We start from the raw sequence: 24,699 nt of genomic DNA, 5'->3' as shown, positions 1-24,699 counted from the left end.
CACATATGATTACCCACAACGTTGGCAAAGAGCAGCCATCACTATAGCGGTCTTATCAGTGGCCAAAACGCGCTTCTTGTTCATCCGCTCTGCATTTCCCGTCGGGGAAAAACATCAGGCGCTCACTGTCCCTATCAGCTGGCACCAAACGCGATGGCAAGCATTTCTCCTGGCCAAATATAGCAATGCTAGAGTTACACACATGGCGATGTGTGTATACCGCACATTCTGCGAGTGCCGATGCTTGGCGAGACATCGAGGGACACTTTCCTGTCGCACGGCCGACACGGGTGGCACATTCTTCCTCAAATCGTCGTGTCTTTACGGACTCAATAGCACCGATTCCGACGACGGTAAAACCACCGTACGCCTGAGGTGCTCCCCGCGGGACTATGTAGGCCGGTGGCCCGATGCTCCCTCTCTCCTTGCTGGTCCAGCGAGATCCTTTCGGCACATCGAGGATGGGGTGCGTTCAGAGCAGTGCTGGGTGTAACCGCTGCCCTGCTTGTAAATTCAAGGTTTCAGTGACTGACCTGCACGCTTCTATTGACACCACACCGACGATCATAGAGGAGTACTCAGACGTTGTGTTGAAGTACCGCACGCCTTACTTCAGGGCGTCCGCTAAGGTAACGGTGCCGCCAATCCGCCGGGCCGGGAGATGGGCCGTGGGGTGGATACAAGCCTGTACGCACATGGAATTCTTCAACACGTACGGGAACATGGGCACGTAAGTTACCGTGTTATTCTTTCCACGTAGCGTATATCATGCATTTCAAGCAATAAATCTGTATGCTAGCTACACAGGCGATGTTTATTTATAATCGTCAGCGCAAAGATTAACGGTCACACACTCACTTCAACACACGGGCGTCTATCACAACACCTCATAATCTAACAGCGCTAGTATCTCCCTGTTTTCTTATCTACGTGCTGTGTTTCTTTCCCTTTATTATCTTATCCTCTCTCTAGTTCCATCGCTCATGACACGGTAAATCATGTTAAGATTTCCTCCACAAACGCTCACAACTGTAAAACTCAACAGGGCCCCTAAACGACCTGGGTTGTTGTCATGCCGACTTGTTGCGAGTCACCTACAAGGGTAGCCAAAACATGGTGTGCTAGCGCTGTTGGAATCTACTTGTGATCATGAACGTCTTCTTCCCATCCCGTGGCAGTCTGCGCTACAGTACATGCGATTTGTCGCGATCTGCCTTTTGAGTCCAAAGGCCATCCTTCTATAACCTTCCGCCCTTCCGCAGCCACAACTTCACAACACGACTGACTCTATCACTGTAGGTTTTGTCCCAACCATTGTCAACAAACGGAAACCGGAGACATAAATATCTTGTACTATGTGCGCTACGAAACACCACTTTTACATCTAGGTCACCTCAGGACCTTTGGGCATAAAAATGTAATTTGACGCGTGAATATGCAACCTCAAAAATCCTCGACTTAGAAATAGAGATTGGAATGTCGAAATTATTCTTCTCAATTAGCATCCTTGGAATATAGATATCGTCATGCAGACGATTGGAAAAAGATTTTGATGTTTCACCATTTTAGATGTTGCTGATATATGTAAGATGAAGGGCAAGGGCGCTCTTCTGTAAACATCCTAAGATAACAGCGAACAAAACTTGTGATTCAGAAGTCAAAACAAATTCTTTGGTTATTTCCCCCCCCTGCATTTTTGTCCATCAGAAATACCTTTATCCGGGATTGAATGCAAGTACAAAACTGTTATAGGCTTTGTACATGACACAAGTCGGTGCAGGCAATGGAAAGGGTTAGCCTATAAACTACCCATTTCTCAGCTGTGTGGATTCACGGGAAGTTTCGAAACGCTGCGTTGCCCTTTTAGGGCAAAGGTCCTGGTGGCACAGTTACTATGTATACGGCCGCAGCCGCAGCGTTTTCCCAGATGCGAACGGCTGTCACACGGCCAGCCTGGATGACGCCGGCTTTCTTTTAGTATTTCGCCTTTCACCAAGCTTTCCACGGGATGATCCACTAATGTCTGCAGAGGATCAGCACCTCACTACAGCGCTCTGTTTTTGATACCAAAACGTTGTTCTGTGATCTAAAATAAAGCGGGAGACTAAAATACCTACTGAGTTAACCCTGAGGGCTACACATGTAAATATTGGCACACGTCGCTCAGATGCAGCGCGCTGTGCCGTGTTCCATTATTCCTCACTTCAGGAACCAAATGTCGCGTCTCATGGAACATCTGCTACATATTCAATAAATCGCTACAGTGATTTTCCAGCCGCCTTCCTGAATAGCGTCCACCACCAGTGCCGCGTTGAATGGAGAATCACCCCAGAACCGTGACCTAGGGGGCCTTGATCAGACGATAGTGCAAACCTTCCCATCCCGTTGCCACGGAGACGTAGTTGGATTGAGTAGGTTCGACTGAATATAATTCCCGTGTCGTGCGAAGGGTAGGAATTATGCCCGTGAGGTTCTCAGTAGGGACGCCTATCCTCTAATCTAAAGTGCGAAGACGTGGAACCCAGGAGAGTGCTTTTTACGTAATCTTATTCTGGACGTCAAGTGTCACATTTCGTCATGCGTATGTGCAGTCAGACTTCCGATGCGATTTTCAATCTGGCAAGTTGGGACTATAGCATGTTTTTCCTTAGCTCCTATCTGTGCCCAGGGGACTTCTACGTTCAAGTACATGAAGGAACTACGGTACATGTATCAGTATTAATTTCAGTGATGCGCTTGTCAAAAATCCACGTAACCAATGTGTGTCGTCTGAAACGTTCGCAGCCAGCAACTTCAGCTGATGATGATTTGATTAAACGTTTCCTGTTTTGGCGTTAAAAATAGTCAATTGTTTACTACTGAGTTATTCAACGTTCATAGCTCCACTTTTATTCCAATGCGCTTATATAGCCTGTCGCAGTGAAGAAATATTACGATTCACTGAAAATTGCCACAGGATAAATGCTACGTCCGTAGCTTATGATGTAGTGATTTTGTTTGCAAAGTTACTAACTGTGGTGCAGTTGTGTTCACCATTGGCCATCATGTCTACAGAACGTGACGAATGCTTTTGGCGTGTGCGCAAGTTTGTTTGACATCTGTAAATTTCAATAATCAGCGAAACGAAAGTTTGTTGTGAGCTCCACCATCTGTTCTCCTACAGCAGAAAATTGGCGTCTACATAAATCCATTGATGGCTAATAATGACCGTCCATGCAATAGGCATCTAGCAACAGGTTGACCGGCTTTGGAATTTGTTTAATAGCCACTTACACAGTCTGCACTTGACGATGCGTACAGGCCGTTAAATTGTACCGATGTGATGTATTCTCCGTTATTACATGGTGACTTCAACGTTAGATCTATGCACTGTGTAGCGTACAATTGCTAACATAAGCGATGCTTATTAAAGCTTCTAGAATTGACTTATTAGTAGCATTTTTTCAATTATCGTTCAAAGGTACTAAAATAGCATGCCATGATATTGATCTTTACCCAACCATTACGGAGTGAAGTGTGTATGATTTTATAATAAAGTGCATCTGTCTTGTTTAGCTCACAATTACTGTCTTGTGTTGACCCCTGGGTTGAATCTAAAATAGTTTGTCCTTTTGAGGCATTTCGTAGACTACGGCATCCTCCTCTGCGTTCCCGGCGGTTTTCCCGGCCGCCCACAGTTAATTACGCCCGCATCGATCTATTTACGACCCGATGGCCACTGGGCCCGGTACAAAAGGCGGGGTTAGAGCATATTAGCACCTGACATGACCCGGCCATCAGATACAGTGGGATCATGGCTTCCATTAAAGCGCTGGAGTCGGGAAAACATCCCATGGCCTTGAATGTGTATTAGGGCTGATGCGAGTTGAAAGACGGCTAGCCGAGAGTACCATGCATTCATGTTCAAACACTTTTATCTTCTCTTCCTGGGTGCCTCACGGTCACGGAAATACCTGGAAACAGGCGATATCGATAGAATGTAACTCTATTATTAGCTCTCGGCTTGTAGCCACACTCTCTGAAGTTAGTATTGTTGTACCAGTGAGGTTTTAGTTGCATTATTTTGCGACTTATACTCGCTAATTCCAGTTTCTATTTTGTTCTATTTGAGTAACTTTGAAGACAGAGGATTATTTCCAACACTCGGACTGTTTGCACCCGTCGGGGTACTTTTCTGCGGAATTATATTTCGTTGCTGAAGTGATTCGGTCACAAGAGACGAGTCCTTGTGTACTTTTATCCACAGTAGGCATCCCTTAAGAATCGTGTTGATTTATTAAGGTACGGTCCAATGGCAGACATGCCCAGAATTTTGGCGCCTTTCTTAAGTAGACAGAGATAGGACTTTTAGATAGCTCTTAAGAGCCGGCTTCCGCCCACTTGTTAAAGCACAAGCTGCTGGAAGATCGTGATATGTCAAGGTATTTGTGACTTTGCACCCCCGCTATGAAGCGCACAAAGATGTCACTGTTCTGTCATACTGATAAATAACTTAGGGCTTCAGTAGTCTATTTTGTTGTATCTAGATGTAAACCTATTTGTATGATACTATGAAGGAGAGTCATACCTAAAGATCATACTCGCGTCTATCCTCGTTGCTGGTTCACTGCCTTGATAAAGGAGAGTCATGACTAAAGATCATACTCATGTCTTCTTTAAGGTGGTATCTCACTGCACTTGGGGCACCGGTGCGGCACTGCCGGGTTCGAAAGATTACTCAACGAATTTCAGAGACAAAGAACGAATTTTCTTAAGTTTTGTGTAATATGCTGTCTTCTGAGTCATACTTTTACGTATTACGCAGTATCTAACTTACAAAAAATTGGCGAAAATAACACAACAGTGCCGCAGTGAACGAACCCCGCAGTGCCGCACCAGTGCCCAAGTGCAGTGAGATACCAGCTATATTGCACATGAGAACTGGCTTTTGTATAATACAAGTCGAAATGTTAACATGGCCGCACGATATGTAGGGCATCTCATATAACAAACGTTATCACCTGTCTCAAAACATTTTCCCTTTGGACGACGGCCCTTCTCCTTTGAGAGTCGAACATAAGATGGCCGAGGGAACGCGTTACCTCACCTTTTATCTCGTGGGGAAAACAGTGGCGTATAACGTAACTTAAAAGTCCCCCAAAGGTCTGTCACAAATGGACACTCCCCTCCAGGGACCATTCATGCACCTTTGCGCATATATGGCACATGTCAACGATATCATAATCTCACCACGTTTGTTACAATCTTTCAGATGCCGTGTTTAGCACAAGATCCGCAAGCCATTTTTAACAAAAAAAGGGTGTAATGAAAATGGCAAGACATTTGGTACTGACCGTACGTGTGGTTACTAACATCGTTATTGGTGCGGCTGCAATTTCGATTGCGATAATCTCCGGATGCTATCTGGAATGGTAAAACCATGAAGGGGTTTCTCAAGAATGTCAGGGGAGGGTCATAAACACTCAGTAGGTACTGATGACGTCACTAGACAAAAAACGTTAGAAGTTCAACTTCTATATTCTTCTGTTTTAGCTTTAACAGCCTTTGGGAAGAACGGAAGTACGCAGAGTGCGTTTTTATAGCCGTCTGTGGGAAATATCAATGGTAGACGGAGCCACTAACCAACATCTAAACATAGACGGAGATTTTCCAAATTTGCTGGAGATTTTTCCAGGAAACACAATATCTGTTATTTTACTGGCTGAGTTCACTAATGCACTTTGTGAAAAAAATGCATATATGCATTTTTATCATCTGTTCAATCAGATAACATTACGATCACCGTACGTCGGACTGGGACCGCATTTCAACGTCGGTTTATAAGCACTGATTTGCATTTTATGGTATCTTCCTCCAGCGATCTGTCTTTGTTTCTATTGACAGGGTTTTCCAACATGTACTTCCCCTCGTTCTGAAATCAAAGATACCTGTCTTGTGTGCATCATGGCAAAACCGCCAAATAGCAGTTACTCCAGCAACTGAATCATGCATATGATTTTGGGAAAATCATATCCATGCAGAATCATGTCCAGTTGCTTGAGTATCCTATTACCTGGATGTCCAACCTTCATCAATGTATCATAGCAAAAGTGAAGACAATCACATGTGCGAATCACATAAGATAGGTCGCCTTTTTACCGCCCCCAGAAGGCACGTTCCATTTTCAGTGAGTAGGCGTGACCTTTCCGCCACCGGAAAGTAGTCCCCGGCGATTCCACCAGCCCCTGACGAAAACTGATAATAGCGTGCTCTGACCTCCCGGGCCACGGTATTACCCTACTCAGACCACAGCAAGTAAATTTTATGGATGACATCCTATGCACAGTGCAAAAATAATCATGAGATAGCACGAAAAAAAACAACCAAGATGGGTAAAAAAAATAAGATGTCTAAATTTGACACCATAAACGTCGCAACAAGATTTGAAGTGACAAAACGTGGCATCACTAACAAGGCATTAATTCCTGTATTAAAGAAGTGAACTAGTGTAGTAAAAGTGGTGCTAGTGTGGTATACTTGTATCACCAAGCTGGCTACTACATTCATGGCTTCCATACTGGTGGCACTTTTCCAACAATCCAACAAGTTTCACTTCTGCAGCTATAGTCATGGCTACCTCCCTAGTATCACTTCTAAAAGTATGATTATTAGGCTACAACACAACATGTAACAATTGCATATTTTGGTCTATCTGACCATCCCCGAAGAGGAAAAAGATTCTTTTTTTTTCTTTTCTGAAACTAGGCGAAAATTAATGCGCGCGGTGATGTCATCCATAAAATTTACTTGCTGTAGCCTTACCCTACTTACGGCTGCGCAGCCGGCCATTAAAACTGGGCCGGGCCGGGCCGGGCCGGGGAGTGCCGACTTAATGCACGTCTGGAGGGGAATACCAGCGGTAATTATCACCCGGAATATAGCTGTGTGTCGCAGGGAAATGTCATCTGTTGTTTCTCATCATTGTACTTCATAGCGACCAAGCCATGTCATGCCCAAGAGCACCACATGTCACATGTGAACTTTCCAGGCGGGCATAGATGAAATTTTGATAAATATCACGGATCATATGCGTCTTACAACTCGCGAATAACCTATTCTTAAAGTTAGAGGGCAGAAAAAGTATCATCCAGAAAAAAATGATCCCACTGATGCACAATCATGCTCATGCCTTTTCCATATTTTTTCGATGATTATACCGCGGGCGTGCCGACTTCTTCGAATTGTCCCTGTGTTAGGAAATTGTTCAACTGGAAGGCATTCAAGACGCTTTGTCCCACTTGGCACCAGAGCGCCTAATTTGAAACCCCGCCCTCCCTGCAGGGTTAAACACATGCAATTGCAGATGATTACAAAAGCGCCAGCACCGTTAACATGCCCAATTCAAAGGTGAACAGTCAACCTTCACGACTTACACTAACACACAGGGATCGCCCCTAATGTGTGAGCGTTACGACATTCAGAATCACGGATGACGGATGTGGAAGTCAGGGTACAACTTCGAAAGGACCTTTACGAATGAACACACAATGTAGCAGTCTGTTGTAAATAATCACGATTATGTAACGTAGTCAGTATAAGAAATTTACGATGGCACGGGGGTGTGCGTCCACGGATGAAAGAACCGGAGTTTGAAAGCACAACATAAATTCTTTATTGACTAAAAACCGAATTTATTATTACTCTAAATGCATGAATGATTCGCGTTTATGCCTGTATCCCTGCACTTTACCACCCGGCGGCTCGCTATACCCGGCTGCCTAGCGGCATTTCGCATCCCTGACTCTTCTTCGAGCTCCGAAATGTCAGAGAAAGATTCGGCTCCGTTCCAGAGGATCTCAATTACGGGGTGGTCGATCCCATATTTGAGCTGATGCCGCGTGATTGCAGTCTTCGCCAAGGCCGGGTGTATTTTCGTGTCGGGGCGGCGACTTCAGCCCATAGATCATCCGCGCTAGCGGGGCAAAATGATAGCTTTGACTAGGCTCTCTGGTCCAACAGATACCACGGTGGATGGACAGAGGCGAGATGAAGGATCATGATCCCTTTGAAGTGCATTCGAAGAAATACCTTTCATCTCATAAGCTTCTTTCGCTTTATCCCAGTTTGTACGGCATTGTGGCAAACTTTGTTCTGATGTTACGATTGTGAAGACAAGGCGTGGATGAGGGAGTGGAAGTTCAACCGTTGATCTTGGTGCTCGGGACTCGCCCCAAATTTTTGCTTCCTGAGGCTTTCATAGATTTTACCACTTAATATTTTTAAACGGCAGCGTGGCAGTGTGTGTGTATGTATGTGTATGGTAGGGTATTTGGGTGGGCTCAAACTAGGCTTTACGTTTCTGAGAGTTAGAAATTAAGTTCAAGCATTTCTGAGGAAATGAAAGAGTCACGTTGAGCTATGGGAAAGGCAACAGAATCTAAAAAGTACCCCCGGCGTGATAAAAATTCTTCTGGATTTGAACTGTAATCTGAAACACGAAAACTAGACTTACCCAAATTTTCGACTGATGATGTACAGCTCCAGTCTTTGTCAATGAATGGACAATCCACTGCTCTTGTCACGTAACGTTATGAAGATAGCACACGTGACTCGATGAGCAGTGGATCATAAGTTGCAGGAAGCCTATATATGGCGCCCACCGTCTCTGTTAAGGGATGGTTGTAAGGCTCTGATATAAAGATGGCTTCTTTGATCCCACTGACAAGAAAGTTCTGTGTCTCGTGTTGGAAATGCTCGAATCTTTCAGAATGTCTTCTGATGAACTTTGAAGTTAATACCAAGTTACCCTGATAACGTAGGCTTTTGAAGAAATCTGCCAATAGTGCCAATTCCTTTCCAGGTCCCCTGCTAGGTAGCTAATATCATTCTATTCTATGAATATGACTTAGAGACTTGAGTGAACATGTCATTTGGCCCCCTGTGGCGCTAGTTAAAGTGCAACACACAATTACCTGTTAGGCAGAGAAATCCAATAAAGTACCTCCAAAATAACCTTCAATATCCCCATCACTTGCAATAAATCACCCTTAATAAGTACGTTTTTAATAAAAGTTCAGACTTGCTCAAGCACTCCTAAAAATGCATCATGACGAATAGCAATCTCCGAGCAGATGGGTGGTTAGCCTCAATAACAGGCATGGAGTAGGAAAACAATGTATCTGCTTGGAGATTGTATTGGGACCATGTATTTTCTTGTAAAGTAGTTATAATGAGATGGTTTTCATAGACATTTAGAATAAGTATTTATCAAATGTCCTAACATTGTACGGTCACGTACTTGTACAAAATCAATTACTCGAATGAAAAGTCCTCATAATGTACTAGTAGTACTTAATACGGGCTCCATTTGAAATGTTGCACGGCTCGCAACAGTCGTGTAATGAATAAAAAATACACGAGTTGTTGCTCTTCTAACCCCATCAAGATATACCAGCGAACAGAGAATTAAAACGCTTTTCCTGTGATACCGAAACCACCTTGTTCACGAAGAAATGGCGCCATTATTAGGGTCGCTTGTAGTGCGTCATTCATACCCGTGTTCTGTCGTCTGTTACGTCCCCACTCCTAGTCATCAGGTGGAGTGTGCCAAGGTTTGCTCTGCCCATGGGAGTGTGAAACTGCACGTCAGTAGGGTGTAAATTAAAAGTCTTGGCGTTGTGGACTTCCACTGGCTTTAACATAGTGATGTTTTGTCGTAGCAATTTCTTTCTACAGATACCAACTTGTGACATTTTCGTTATTGAAACTAAATGCCACATACAACTTTTCGACGCCACTTCCTGACAAACCATTTGGCCCGATGTTTGCTGTATCTCTAAGTGCTTTAGAATTCGAACATGGTTTGTCGGAATCGTGGTGATTTGTCTATCAATATTGGGGTGGGTTCACACGTACGTATATATTCAAGTCCGTATGAGGTCCTTATGGAAGTCGTAGCCTATAACATAATTCACATGTCGGTGAAAAATTTAAAAAATGGAAATTGGACAATTATAGCCAGATAACATGCCAGCTGGCCAAAAACCATACCCCTCGGACAGCTAACTCCTCTGGCATGTTATGTGTCTATATCTTTTCAATTTCTACTATTTCTCCTACTATTGAGCCTGGCTTTACCAACTGGGTAGAAGGATCGCTGTGTGGCTGCTAGCTGAGCAATGCTCATGGGGGCAAGTGGAAGTGGACATATTTGTTTTTATCGTGTGCACGAGGAAGGCCGAATATGTCCGTTGTGGGCTCGTGAGACGTCACACGAAGTGTGTTCTTCACACAAAGTGTCATGGAACTCTGACTTAGGATGTGTGGTCAGTTGGGCTGGTAACTGCCAGTGGGTTGCAATGGGTATGTTGTGTTTTCCTGAATCTGTAAAGGGGGTATCTCAGTGCACTTGGGGCACTGGTGCGGCACTGCTGGGTTCGAAAGACTAATCAACGAATTTCAGAGATAAAAAAAGATTTTGTGTTTTATTGTCTTCTAAGTCATACTTTTACGTATTACGCAATATCTAAATTATAGAAAAAAAATCGGCAAAATAACACAACAGTGCCGCAGAGAACGAACCCTGCAATGCCGCACCGGTGCCCCAGGTGCAGTGAGATACCACCTTGAACGTGCTGGACATAAGGAGAATACCTCTTGGTGGAGCAGGCAGGCAGGCAGGCAGGCAGGCAGGCAGACAGACAGACAGACAGACAGATAGAGCATATACATGACAGGAAGCCGGAAAACACCCACCTACCACTTGGCTTGCCGCCTATCCCGGCATTACCGACTGATTAATGTTGCCGTGTGCACATGCGGTGATAAACTGAGCCATAAAATTAGTAACCCGCAAAGGTTGGCATTGCATCTTCAAGAACGCAGAAGTGGGCCGAAATCAGTCTGCATTCAGTGTGTGTGTTTGTGCGGCAGGCTATGTATGAAGGGGTGGGAATGGGTGGTTTCAACTAGCTATAAGACTTAGCTCTGTGGTCAAAGGTACTAGTGGACCACATGTAAGCGCGGCGGGAAAATTGTGTATCTAGAGGAGAAAATCAATGGGTGTTCGGGGATCAAAGTTGGGACAATCAAAAGATGTAATTTTCTCCGGGTGCACCGAAGATTACATCTATTTGTAGATAAGATGTAAGTTGGTATGAGCGGCGCCAAGGATGTGAGGGCCTGAGATCAAAGAAAGGTTTTCGAGGTCAAGACTGATTGGTACCTGCGCGGCCCCGCAAGCGTGCTCATTGGAACTAATGGAGTAGCTACTTTCTAAAGCACAGCTGTACTGTATGAAGTAATAGGGTACCTGATGTTTAAGGATCCCGCCCATCAGCTTCGTAATTTCTGCGTAACAAAACAGCGGTGAAACATCGTACGACGGTGCCTCTCTTTCTTACGTTCTTACGACTCGGTCACACTCGTTGTAGGACCCCGTCGTACGATCCTTATGGCGTATAATTTCCAGGCAGGACTTGATAGGACCAATCTCAGGCAAGAATCTAGCGACCTTTTGCGTAACAAACCAGCTTTTCTTTTGCAGGACATGTGTAATTAAGATTAGAAGCATAACGACCGTACGACGTGTGTGATCAGGCACTTTAACTATATCGCAAACCTGATTGGATGGGACCAGAACCATGCTGTTTGTACAGGACATGGCACACAACGTTTACAAAATCCCACTGCTGCCACCATATTACAAACAGTAAAGAACTACACGTAAATTCCACCAGTTGTAAAAGCACAATCTCACCCCATCCTACATAGTCTTGATCAGTCTCATACATGTATTTGGCTGTGTGGAATGGTTGTTGACATGTAGCAGAAGTATCTTGTACACAAATTGTGCAAGTAAGTTTTATCTTCATAAATAACAAGACTGACAACTCACAAAACACAGCGTTCAGGGAGAGCCAATTAGCATTACAGTAACCCAGTAGGGCATATTTAGTATGTGTTCTTGTTGACTGTTGTTTCCATCACGAACGTCTAATTGCCACCACTGCGCCTCTGCTCGCGCTACGTCAGTGAAGATGCTCCCCGGTACGTCCTCTGTTGTTGATGATGGAGTGGGGACCATGTATCCCGCCGTTACCCCATCACTCACACGGCCTAATGAAGTGCCAGAACTCGTCCTGCAGCCCATTTCTTATTTAACATCTCGTTTGTAATCTTTTCAATTTCGTCTCGGGGCGGTTAAGATCCAGATGTGTTTTTTATTGATCGTGGTTATCCTGGGGTGGGGACTGTGCGTGTGTTCTGGTGTGAGTATAGTCATAGATTGCAACTATGGATGTAACGTTACTACTTAAGGCCCCTTCACACGAGAATCAAAATGAGTCGGAATGCCATCTGAGTAAAATTCTTTGTATACTCCTGGAAATTCGTTGTGTATTCTAGAAATCCCCCCTACCTTCAAGACATTCATACTTATTCTTGTTGCCATCCCGAATGTTTTTATCATGCTCAAAACTTTCGAGGTTCATTTGAGGTGGAGAACAGCATTCAAAGTTTATTCTTACTATTCTAACTGCTGTACGACCGCATTCTAAGTCATTACAACATTATTCCAAACATTCTGATCTCATTCGATGGAGAACCTACCGGCCGGATTTTTTTTAGAACGCACTACAAATATCCAGGAATATACAAGAAATTTCATTCAGACGGCATTAGGAGGTGTGAAGAGGTAATAGGTCCATTTGGAATTCCCGTAGGACGTACGGGAATATGACACGGATTCTTCATGCCGGCTGATTCTGCTTGATTTCTATTGATTCGGTTTCAGTGTTAGCTTCTATTAGAAATAACAGATTGCACTGCCCTATCTGTAACACAAAGAACACATGCTTGCATAGTAACAATAATTGAATCATTTTCATAGAACAACCAATTGCTACATAATGATGTCAGGCATGTAATACTAGTATTCTATTTAGCTACAAGACCTTCGACTTCTTACTCATTTGGGAAAGGAAATCCATTTTTACTTTGACGTCATCATTCGGTGGGACTCCTGATCTATCATGACTAGATGTCACCAGAGTCACCATACATCATTTTATCTTGTAATAGCGTTTTATCACTGTTTCTTCTCATTTCGATCCCTCTGGAGTTATCACGTCAAGACGATGCTCTAAAATAACACTTTGTAATGTATATATTTATATCTTTGATACGCATTACCTACATACATTTTGTCCCCCCATAAAAGCCACTTTAGGTGGCAAGGTGGGTTTGTGGTTAGGATAATTGACTTAGAAACGAAAGGTCCGGGATTTGTATCCATGGCAGGCCCAAATGTTGTACCCTTGGAAAAGCACTGCACACTTTTTTGCTCACAAAACATACTACACTTCGGTTAAAAATGACATGTACCTAGCTTCGGTTAGGGGCGTCCTATCGGATGGGATGTAAAGCTGGACGTCCGTGTTTGAGGAGAGCCACACACTGAGTACCGATTCAAGAACGCACCACACTTACCGAAAAAAGGAGGGGCCCATCCCAGTGTGAGTGCATCAAGCCTATCAGTCTCGTCTTACGCAGTCGGCACATATTGTACAAACTGGTGTGTTACAACTTAAAATAGGACAGATGTTTCGTGTAAAATGGCAGACGGTTTACCGATTAAGCGGAACAAAGTGAACAAGCAAGCTGGAGAAGCATTCGTAAATTTGCAGCTATCCCACTCAAATGCACAAACCAACATGTGTGAAAACATAACTGCTCTGCCATATAGACCGGGAGGAAAGTTGACACACATACATGGAAGAAAATATCTGTGACCTAGTTTCCTGCAGACTGTACCATCTGTTCCCATCATCTCACCAAGATTGCGAATTCCTAAAATGATTCCTGGATCAGGACCTGGATCTAAATTATTGAAGAAAAATTCAATAATATCTCCGGTCCTTCAACGCTTTCCTACACACAAAAATTGCACAATTTTCGTTCAAAACTTTTAGTTACTTTCATTAGGCCACACTGACTTAGTTTTATGGATGACATCCGTGCGCGCATTGATTTTCGCCTGTTCTAAAACAAAACTGTGGCCACATGTTACACAATAGCACTGGATCCCTGGTCAATCAGAACCTCATGCTTGCCAGAGGACCTGCTCTCCAGGGTAGGAGGGACACGTGCACGTGGTCAGGGCAAGGGGACACTGCGTCCTTGTTCCTTCTTTAAACAAGGATGGCAATACATATATAAACATGATTGAAATGGCGACGATTGTCTCTTACAGCTTTACTGGAGGTGAACATAAGACAAACCAAACCTGGAAAAGAACGGTCTGGATGTTTAGTCCTGCGGTTTAGCAGCACGTTTTTTGCTGAATTTTTCTTTTCTTTTTTCGCCCGCGTTCATTAGTTTTAAGGGGGACCAAAGGATGTCATCAATAAGTTGTTGTGGACTTACTCTTACCTACCCCCGCCCACTCCCACGCACGAATGGGCATTAACCATACCCACCTAGCCTCAGGTAACAACTCGATAGACTTGTCCGTGATAACTATCGACCAGGAGCCGTTCCCCTTGCCAAACTGAGATTACAGTTCCCCTAAGGAAGGGTTTACCTGCTATACAAAATCGTGTCCGACAAGCGGATAACGACGGAGTTGAAGGTCTCAGGAAATATTGAGTTTTCTCCGGATGGGAGTTATAGGAAGGATAAAGGCGCAAATCCCCGTCAGTTTCACGTAGGTAGGTACATGGACGGGTGATGTCAATCTCAGAATCAGGCCTGAGTTGATAATTTGTGATTATAACAAATACAATTTCATTAACAATGTTAACTGTAATGATGGTAGGGATGCTTGCGTGTGTGTGTGTTCCAACGTATTATGGAACCCAACGTATTTAAATCTTTGAAAAGGTAATCTTTGGGGACAAAAATATTTGGAAATAATCTATATATTGATATGACGGAAAGATCTAAACGTATTTCATGAAAAAATGAAAAACCTCGACGGAAAATATGTCTTTATCAAAAATTTCTAGTGGCTTAGACGATCTGTTATCTAATGTGATATCTTGGGCCGGGCAAGTTGCAAACTCCTTTCTCCACCTGTAATGCTAAAAGATGATTTCTGTTTACTGAGAATCGCGGAGAATTTGATACGGTCCCTTCCTGAAGTGCTCGTTACCGGCTCCCCAGCCTGTGACTTGCCACCCAGATTGGTAATGGATTTTGAGTTGACCCAATTTGAGCCCTCGGATTATGGAAAATTTGCCTGCGCATATCAACGCGTCCTGCTGGCACCGTTAATGTATTCCTAACGGATGAAAAATACCCAGCTTTGACAAGTGGTAATCTTCTGAGTTGATGGAAATCGTGATTTGGCATTTGTGCGAAATCCTGGGGAGTCTATCAGGCCGTGTTAAGGTCTGAAGTGTTCTATCTGGGGAACGATCGAGAACTCAGAGCTAAATCTAACTTCCTAACAACTACGTGTTCAACTCTACACGACCCTCTTGAGTAAGAGTCTATTAAGTTTAGGGAAACTCTTGCGTAAGTTTTAAAGTTACCTGAACCTAGAGCTCGTATAATAGATCTTCTATTGTAATAAAGATAGACAAGAAAGCATTTCCTTTTTATATAGAATAAAGTGCCATTTATGAAGAATGATATTGATTTAGAATGCCGTGTCTAGACAATTTTATTCATACGCAATGAACGATAAAGTGAAACAAAATGAAATAGAAAAATCACAAAGCGAGGTTTGCTAACGACACATTGACCATGTGCGTTCTGTCGCCAAGTAGCTGTTCAGAAAATATCCAATTTTTTTACGATAGTTTGCCACTCCTACAGTTATTATTAATCTAATAACATAACATAAAATGCTACTATACATATCTCCCTCCGCGTCATAAAATATACCAATAACGTTAACATAAAACGCTCAATCGTTTAAGTAACTCAAGGCACACTATCAACACAGTAACTCACACAGAGGTAATTCTATCTCACACCGTACACCACTAATACCACACATATATCACCGGCGTGAAACGACTGCACCTTATGAAGTCTAATGCCCCTCGCCGGTACATCTTCCGCCTCCGCTACTTTGTAGTGAAGCGGCAGCAAAGAAGCGTTCAGGAAATGACAAATGCGGCAATTCTGCGTAACTGCGTTTCCTTGTAATTTCGTTTCAATATGTATAACGTACTGGAGGTGGATGGTCTAGATGATACATGCGTCTAAACTTACACTGTACGGAAATGTACTATGCTAATGCATGTACTACTTAGGCTACATTGACTTCATTTTATGGATGACATCCTCACGAGACCCCGAAACTAATGCGCGATGGCAAAAAAAAAGAGAGAAAATCCAGCAAAGCACAGTACAATGATGCTAAACCACAGGACTTAACATTCAGTCCATTCTTTCCCAGGCTTGGTTTTGTCTTGTGTTCACCTCTAGTAAGACTATACTAGACAATCGTCGCCATTTTAATAGTGTTTTGTTGCTTTGTTTAAGGACGGGAACAAGGTACCATGCCCTGACCATAATACCCGCATTACCATGGGGAGCAGATAATCTGGCAAGCATAAAAGTCTGATTGACCAGGGATGCTATTGGGTCACAAGTTCTACAGCTTTTTTTAAGAACAGGCGAAAACCAATGCGCGCGCGGATGTCATCCAAAAAATTAAGTCCATGTGGCCTTAATATAGCATAGCACACCCATTGTATTGTGATATTTGTAGGAACGGCAGGCCTTGCTACTTGAGTTTCAGTGTTTGTACATGTATAAGTCGATTCTGATATCCGTCAAAGGTAGACAGTAAAGATGGATCACCTTTAAGTTCTGACTATCTAGTCAGGGACGTATTGTTCATTAAGGGTTTTCAGGAAACATGCTAACGATTCCTGATGCAATCATTAAGTCCATGGGTCCCATGGTGGTGTCACAGATGCTTTCCGTCTTTCATCGAATTGTTGGCGTCCGTGGAGAATAAGTTAGGGTTGGTGTAATGAATAGGGATTTGACATTTTGATACGTTTCGGCAGACCGACGTATCATCCGCATACAGGTAATCTACACAGTGGTGACTTTTAAGAGTTTCATTTGAATCGACAATGATAAATGTCTTGCACTACACGAAGTTTGATCTGTAAGCATACGTAAGCATCTGTAATTGTAATGCGCGCATAAAGGCAGACAAAAATGCATCTTTAGTTATGATTACGTCATATTAAGTCATAATGATGTCTAAATTTCAGGAAATATAAAACTTAACGAGCACATCACCCCCTGCAAAGTTAATGATCGTACAGTAAGCCGTTGCGAAATTGTGAGGGGGCCGAATGAGCCAACCCCCCACCCCCAGGCCAGGGACAGCCAAAAAAGATGGGGTTCAAGCGTGGTGAAAGAATTAGATTTCTTGCAGTGTTGTGTCTGAAATGTAACGTATTAAAATCAGGAAGTCCCGAGGGCTCTCCAGCATTAATGAGCGAATGTTTTCATACGAACCTATCATCAGGTATTGCTTCATTCCTCGTTTCTTCATTAAAAAGATATTAGTGATAATGAAGAAACCACGGTTGTTATTAGGTGGCTGTCGACATACAGGAAATAATCAATGCATACTTAATCAATGCAGTTTAAGCTGCAAAGTAGTGAAGAGTATTAAAACACGCTGACTGAAAATATCCTGTAATTTTCTGATAAAGTTTTGTTTTCGTTTGAGAATGTCAGCCAAAATGGAGTCAAAATACTTGAACAGACTTTTGTAACCCTAATAGTATAAAATATCCCCATATTGTGGGTCGTCTTGTTTACGACATGATATAACGTGGAGCAAACTAAACTTGAAGACATGTAAGTTAGTGCCCTGAAATTGTCTGTAATATTCCGCATCATTTAACAAGGCCGTCGTAAGATTATATTGAAAAAATATGTGTCTCTGTACGTAACTGCGAATGAAAAGCTGAGTGTTTGCAGATATTTCCTGAGAGAATTGAATTTGGTTTGTTGTACATTAGGAGGAGGTATTATGCGTGGCCGCGTGGGGAAATAGAATCGATACGAACAGACGCCTTCTAACAGGAAACAATGTGGCGGTAATTGCTCTGCGGGCTCGGTAAGCACGGCCAAATCCGCGGGAACGACCCAAATATCCGGGACATTAACTCCGGAAGTGGGAAAACGCTATCAGCGTAACGATGTGTATCGGAATGAAACGGAGCGTTCGATGTTTTCACACAAACACAAGATCCTGTATCCGTACAACCACGCCACGACAGAATCACAACCACACATAACCATTGGATAGCACAGTCACATGTGGTGGATTGAAACGGAGCGTACCATGTTTGCACACAAACACGGTCCTGTACAATCACGCCACGACAAGTAGTGAAATCAAACGAGACATATATAAACATTGGATAACGCAGTGATATGTGGCGGAATGAAACAGCGCGTGCGATGATTTCACACAGACATACAATCCTGTATAACCACGCCACGACAAAATCGTCACGACACATTTAAACCATTGAATAGCGCAGCGATGTGTGACGGAATGAAACGGAGTGTTTGCACACAAACACACGATCCTGTACAATCACGCCACGACAAATAACAATTGGATAGTACAGCGATTTATGACGGAATGAAACAGAGTGTTTTCACACAAACACAAGATCCTGTATACGTACAACCACGCCACGACAGAATCACAACCACACATAACCATTGAATAGCGCAGTCACATGTGGTGGAATGAAACAGAGCATGCGATGTTTTCACACGAGCATAACATCCTGTACAATCACGCCACGACAAGTGGTAAAAACGCAAGACACATAAACATTGGATAACGCAGCAACAGGTAGAAGAATGGAACACAGAGCGTGCGAAGTTTTCACACAAAAAAACACGATCCTGTACAACCACATCATGACAAGTGGTGAAATCTCACAACACATTACATTTGATAACGCAGTGATATGTGGCGGAATGAAGCTGAGCGTGCGATGTTTTCACGCAAACATACGTTTCTGTACAATCACACCACAACAAGTGATGAAATCAAACGGCACATAACTATTGGATAACGCACTGATATGTGGCGGAATGAAATAGGGCGTGTTTCACACAAACATATGGTCCTCTAAAATTATGCCACCACAAGTGGTGAAATCACACGAGACATAAACATTGGAACGTAGTGACAGAACAGCCGATATTCCAGTAACATGAAACGTGTTCAATGGAAGCTATCTGTTCCTATTTCCCTCTTAACCCAAAGCGCCAAAATCGGGTTGAAGATTATTTCTGTTATTTCTGTTATTTAAATTAGTTCTATGGTACGCTCTTTGAATTGATTTATGTGTGTAAAAACACAGGGCTGCGTCAAGAGAAGTACATAACAATCCATTTCAGCACCAAGGACAGGTACTGTAGAGACATGCGAAAAGGGGCTATTTCTAACAATGAGGAGAAATAAATGATGACAGCGGGCTCTCATAACATAAGGCCCAAGGATATACGCTCTGAAACTTGCCTCAAATTGTTCTTATCTTATCAAAGACAGCTTGCAATGCCTCTTGTCTGACGGACAACATAAGCGCCCCGTTTGAATGCCTATCCGTTCGCCGCGGGTATTTCTCAAGCCTACTCTTAGAGCACTATCTCAGACGCTTGTGCGTCAAACCTTGAGTCTAATTGACTTGACAGAGATCGAGTCAGACTCTGTACGTGGGTGTTACGTAGGCAGACAGGCCGCAAGAATCGCGACGGGACACTTTTTACGAAGATACATCCATGCCTAAAAGGATGTCAGCAACATGACAGGTCATTTTGAAGCCTTTCTCTCTCTTTTGGATTCCCAACTCAAGAATTTTTTTCAAGAAAGAGCTTCAGACGATAAAAAAGTGTTTTATTGGTGAAGAGGCGGCCGACTCCGCCCGTGCGTAAACTACACGGAAAACCAATATGTTCATTCGCGCGGGAAAATATACGGTTACTCATTTACACAATGGCGATATTTGTCAGCTGTGCATGGCGCTCCTATTACTACTGCTGATCCGTCATAACATCTGCGACTTTCATTTAGTCTACTGTGGGAAAGAATAACGACTATACTGAGTGTTTTAGTTACCTTGTATTTTTTTTAGATATATTTTAACATGTAAAAACACCTTTTTGTGTTTTTCTGCAGTTCCAGTTGGGAGATACCATCTCTGAAGACAGGGGAGTACAAGATGATCAGTGATTCTGATGGAGTGCTGTATCCCTGGTACGGCGCTACCACGGAGGTGGCCGTAGTGGAAGGTCCCACGCACAGTCCGCTGAAGGTAGAACTCAGTATGAACGACAATTTCTACCCCTCCGTGACGTGGGACACCCCCGTCAGCAGTGGTAACTTCCCACATTTGACCCGGATAACACGTGACCAGGGCTTCACCACTTGGTTGGCTGTTATGAATCTGGACTCGGGAGAGGTGCGTCCGCTTAGGACTATCAAGTGGAGAATGAGGCTGCAGATCGAGGTGGAACCGCTAGAGGACGCTGGCAAGCGGGCCCGTCTGATCGGCACGGGAAAACAAGAGCAACCGTACATTCTGACAAACAACCAGCCGATCCCGGAGACGGCGCTGAGGAAACCGAACGCGAATGACGCGCAGATGCTGGTGTGGAGGCCGCAGAAGGGCCCGCCTGTCGTGGTCGTGCCTCCCAAGGCGCAGCGATGACGCCAGCTGTTCGGCCATGCCGGTCTCGCCGCTGCCAGTGCCCGGGGATTGCCTGCCCCACCCACTCTCGAGTCCATTATCGAAGATTCAGAAGAAAATTTAGACGAAGAAACTGATTTGTAACATCAGCTACGTCTGTAAAAGTGAAGTCCCGGACTATGCAAATCTTCTCACCCCAAGAACCAGCTTTACATGAATCTTGTACGCAAAACATTCAAATCTCAATTTGAGGCAACTTTGTTGCAATTCTGTCACCTTACAAATCAAATGATGTGGGTAAACCCCGAAATATATAAGGGTACGTTCTGAGTACCCTACCGGCTTTTTAAAACCGGAGGCAGCAGGCATTGTGGGAAAATCAACATCCGGCATGGCCAGAACAAAACATGGCGGACATCTCAAGAAAAGGCTGTTATATTATGAATTGATGAAATGGATCGTGCTAGCATGGCCATATGTTGTACATTCTTACGCTCTCAATAGGAGTGTTACCTGAAAATATACTGACTCTGAAGAATGTACAAATACTCTGAATGGTGTGCAAATATGAATTATCATCAGTGTTAACTCTGATTTGCAACGTATTATATGCAACGTCTTTGATGCAACAAACCTCGGTGAGGAATACTTATTTATTTTACTTGTTGATGCAGTGTCTCAGAATTGTACGAGGAAAGGAGGGCACTATCTGTAAGTTTTTGTGTGCTTCCATACTCGACCCAAACTAAAACAAGACTCACCAAAATATCCCCTTTCTCAGGTTTTAGCGCATTGTCGGAATACAGAGGAAAATGGATTGATGTAGTCCATGATGTAACGAAGAACTGTATTCTTGCTTTCATGTGCCCGACTAACTTGCCTTAAAGATATCACAATGCCTTGTGTACGCGGTTAAGACATTGTTGTTCACAATGTGCCGTATTTGACACAGGTAGTTTAAAACGGCATTGTGATTGTCATTGTCATTGATAGGAGGAACCTGGTAGTGTGTTGCCCACTGGTAGTGTTTTGTCTGTGCTCAATGTGTCAAATTGTCCCTAAAGCCATTGCTACGCAAATGCAGGATGCAATAACATATTATTTAATAGTCAAGAATAATCTACAGTACTCGAACAGGCAGTGATTGAACTGAGTTGGGTAGAGTTTTCGAGAACTGTATATCTGTATTGTGAATCAAGCGGATGTTTGGGATATGTTTTGTAAGAAACGAGACAATAGTCTAGATCTTTGATAATGCTACCTATTGTTATATTTCTTTACAAATGATGGTTTAGAATAGAGTTCAAGTAGTACAGCGACCACATCCATATGCGCCTGTTGGCCCTCCAGCTGAAGAATGACGCAATACTCTTGCTTCTAATCTCGATGGGTGCCTCCATATTCTCTGACGCTTAACATTGGACCATCCCCGCACGCATGGTCATCCCCTCTGACACTTAGCAACGAACCATCCCTTTGCACAATCTGATGACATCCAGATGACGTGTGCTTGACGTAATTGCGGGTCACCATCTGACTGTAGATGTTACAAATGACGTGAAACAGAAAGAACTATCGTAGTTCCATTATGCTCAGCGATCAATGTTGTTTTGATGCATGAATCGTCCACATTAAGCGACGCCATTTGGGTCATAACATCCTAACTTATCACAGCATGGCGATTGGAACAAGGAGCGTGATGAAAATGTCCTTGAATTGACTTCTAAGAAATCACATTGCAGTGAGCCCATATGGTTTACTAGTTTTATGGTAGTGATTGTCGATATTTGAACTTGCAACTTGTATAGAAAGGCTTTGCATGCATATGACTCAGTTTAGTCAAGATGTCGATTGGGGCTAGAAGCAATATAGATAAATCATAACGTATGTTTGTTTGTTGATTTATTTATTTCAAATGTATTTATTCATCATGGAACTGGTACTCATTGTGGAAACATGTGTATCTAAATTTGTACCTATATGTAACGTTACCCATCACAATATGTCCTTAACTACCGTGACAAATTTGCTTTCAATTATCATGATTTTAACCATTACTTTAGATGAATTTGCTTGCTGGTATTGACAATGCAAGCTGTTATTAAGGCTGTGTCTGTGCAATATTGTTATGTAGAATTTTGTTGAAGTTAAGCCTACTTGGTACAAAAATACCGTGAATGGCTCCAAACTTTACACAAATGGAAAAATGTCGAATTTGAACTTCGCACAATATGATTTCTGTAGTAGTGTCTGTGACTTATATAATCAAAATACATCGTCATACAGTTGGAAATTGCAGGATACAGTATTTACTAATACTCATACATAGGCTTTAGAAAGTGTACATCGAATGCAATATGAATGATTTGAATTTTGACTTTTGTTTCAAGACTTTTTCAGATACACAATGTTTCAAAGACTGTGAACTATTTAATTTTTTTATTGCAGTATTTATAAGTGTATAGAGTATGCCGTTTTCTTATCCATGAAATATACCACTTCCCAAGGTGCCATACGACCTGTCTATGTAAAAAGCTCTCAATGATTCGAAGGGCACAGTAGTTGTCATTGATATGCTAATGAATTTGTCTATAGGCCTGTAGTTTTATTTTTAAGAATTCGAGAATGTACCAGGCATATATTCATACCACAGTACACACACAAAGCCTGATAAATGCGTGTTAAATTGTGTAATTAAATGACGTGTGTTGCAAGAATACGGTGCTAAAATGTATGAATATCCAGGAAAGAATGTACATACAAATCCAGTTTGGTTTGATTTTGATGCAGTAAATGCTGACAAATACCTGTAGTCACGTGTGTGGCTTGTTTAGAAGTGTGGTTTTAGCTGGACCCTTTTTTTGTTGGACTTAGAAAAATGGTGCTACGTGAAATATAGTTTTCTTTTGGTCCACCGGGTATTCTGTCCTTTTTATAGTTTTTGTGTGTTTCTGTGATCTTAGAAAGAATTCGCTTATCTTAATGAGAATGGTAGTAGAGCTATCAGTCTGAACACATTGTATCAGGAAGGATGACAAATGCCTTGATCAGAGAAAAGGTCTTCATCATTGCATGGACCAGACGCTTTATTCGTTTGCTTGGTAAGCCAGACCGTTGCGATGCGCCGTCTAGCGATCTTGACTCTTACTGCAGCAGGCGCTGAACCATTGCGTACACAGCCGAGATTTGGTGACCGCTCTTGGTGGCTGCGGATGGACCAAAATGTGTCAGAAACTGACAAATTCGTAAAATCTGAATGATTTTGTTCAGCTTTTCAGACTGCCTCACTAATATCTACGGTGGCATTTTTCTAACACACGAACAACAATGAGTAAACTTGAAAATGTAAAAACTTTTAACTTACCATAGTTGGCATCTTCGTACCCCCACCTGTAATAAGAGTATATTCCATGTCAGTGAACTAACGTTATATGAGTTTTGCCACTTCATAACGTCCTTGTAATTTGATATACAGGTCTTTGGTTTGTGTCCACCAATGTAATGCACCTGTCATGCCACTGCACTTCTTAAACGCGACGAGGCAAAATGCAAAGAATGCAGCTCAAATTCTGTTTGATTGCTATAAGCGCTCTCACGGAGATCAGAACACATGTGCGGCGACAGGATGTCTAGGTAATATGTCAGAGGTAAAGTCCCCTTAAAAGAAAACAAAACCCGATTGGATATTGTTATGTGGTGAATAAAAACAAAGGTCGAGACAAGGATTCTTTCTTTTACGGGGACTTTACCTTTGACACATTACCTAGAATTGCTGTCGCTGCAAATGGGATTTTGATATCTGTGAGAGGGCTTATTCTGCAGTTTTGTAGGTTACGCCATTCTCTCCCTTGTTTGAAGTTTGAACATAGAACAACATCGCGATCCTACTTAATTACACATGCTCTGCTAGCTTCTATATACACATTTCTCACGTGGCGGCCATGATAGATCGAAAACGAGTTTCATGTGGCAAACAAAAGGCTGTCCATCATAATTATCAGTTCAACCAATGATAGCCTGCCAA

General features: G+C 42.9%; 1 protein-coding gene across 1 annotated transcript; it reads left to right on the top strand.

Moving 5' to 3' along the window:
• Positions 1-6: 6 nt before the first annotated feature.
• LOC118420891 (protein FAM78B-like) lies at positions 7-23,587 on the top strand. Its single transcript, XM_035827957.1, has 2 exons — positions 7-730; positions 20,165-23,587. Exons 1-2 carry the CDS (start codon positions 411-413, stop codon positions 20,694-20,696), a joined length of 852 nt encoding a protein of 283 aa, XP_035683850.1. The 5' UTR covers positions 7-410; the 3' UTR covers positions 20,697-23,587.
• The last annotated feature ends 1,112 nt before the right edge of the window (positions 23,588-24,699 follow it).

Source organism: Branchiostoma floridae, chromosome 8, assembly GCF_000003815.2.
Source record: "Branchiostoma floridae strain S238N-H82 chromosome 8, Bfl_VNyyK, whole genome shotgun sequence".
NCBI lineage: Eukaryota > Metazoa > Chordata > Leptocardii > Amphioxiformes > Branchiostomatidae > Branchiostoma > Branchiostoma floridae.
The sequence above is the reverse complement of the archived record's forward strand: the minus strand, read 5'-3'. Positions and strand labels throughout refer to the sequence as shown.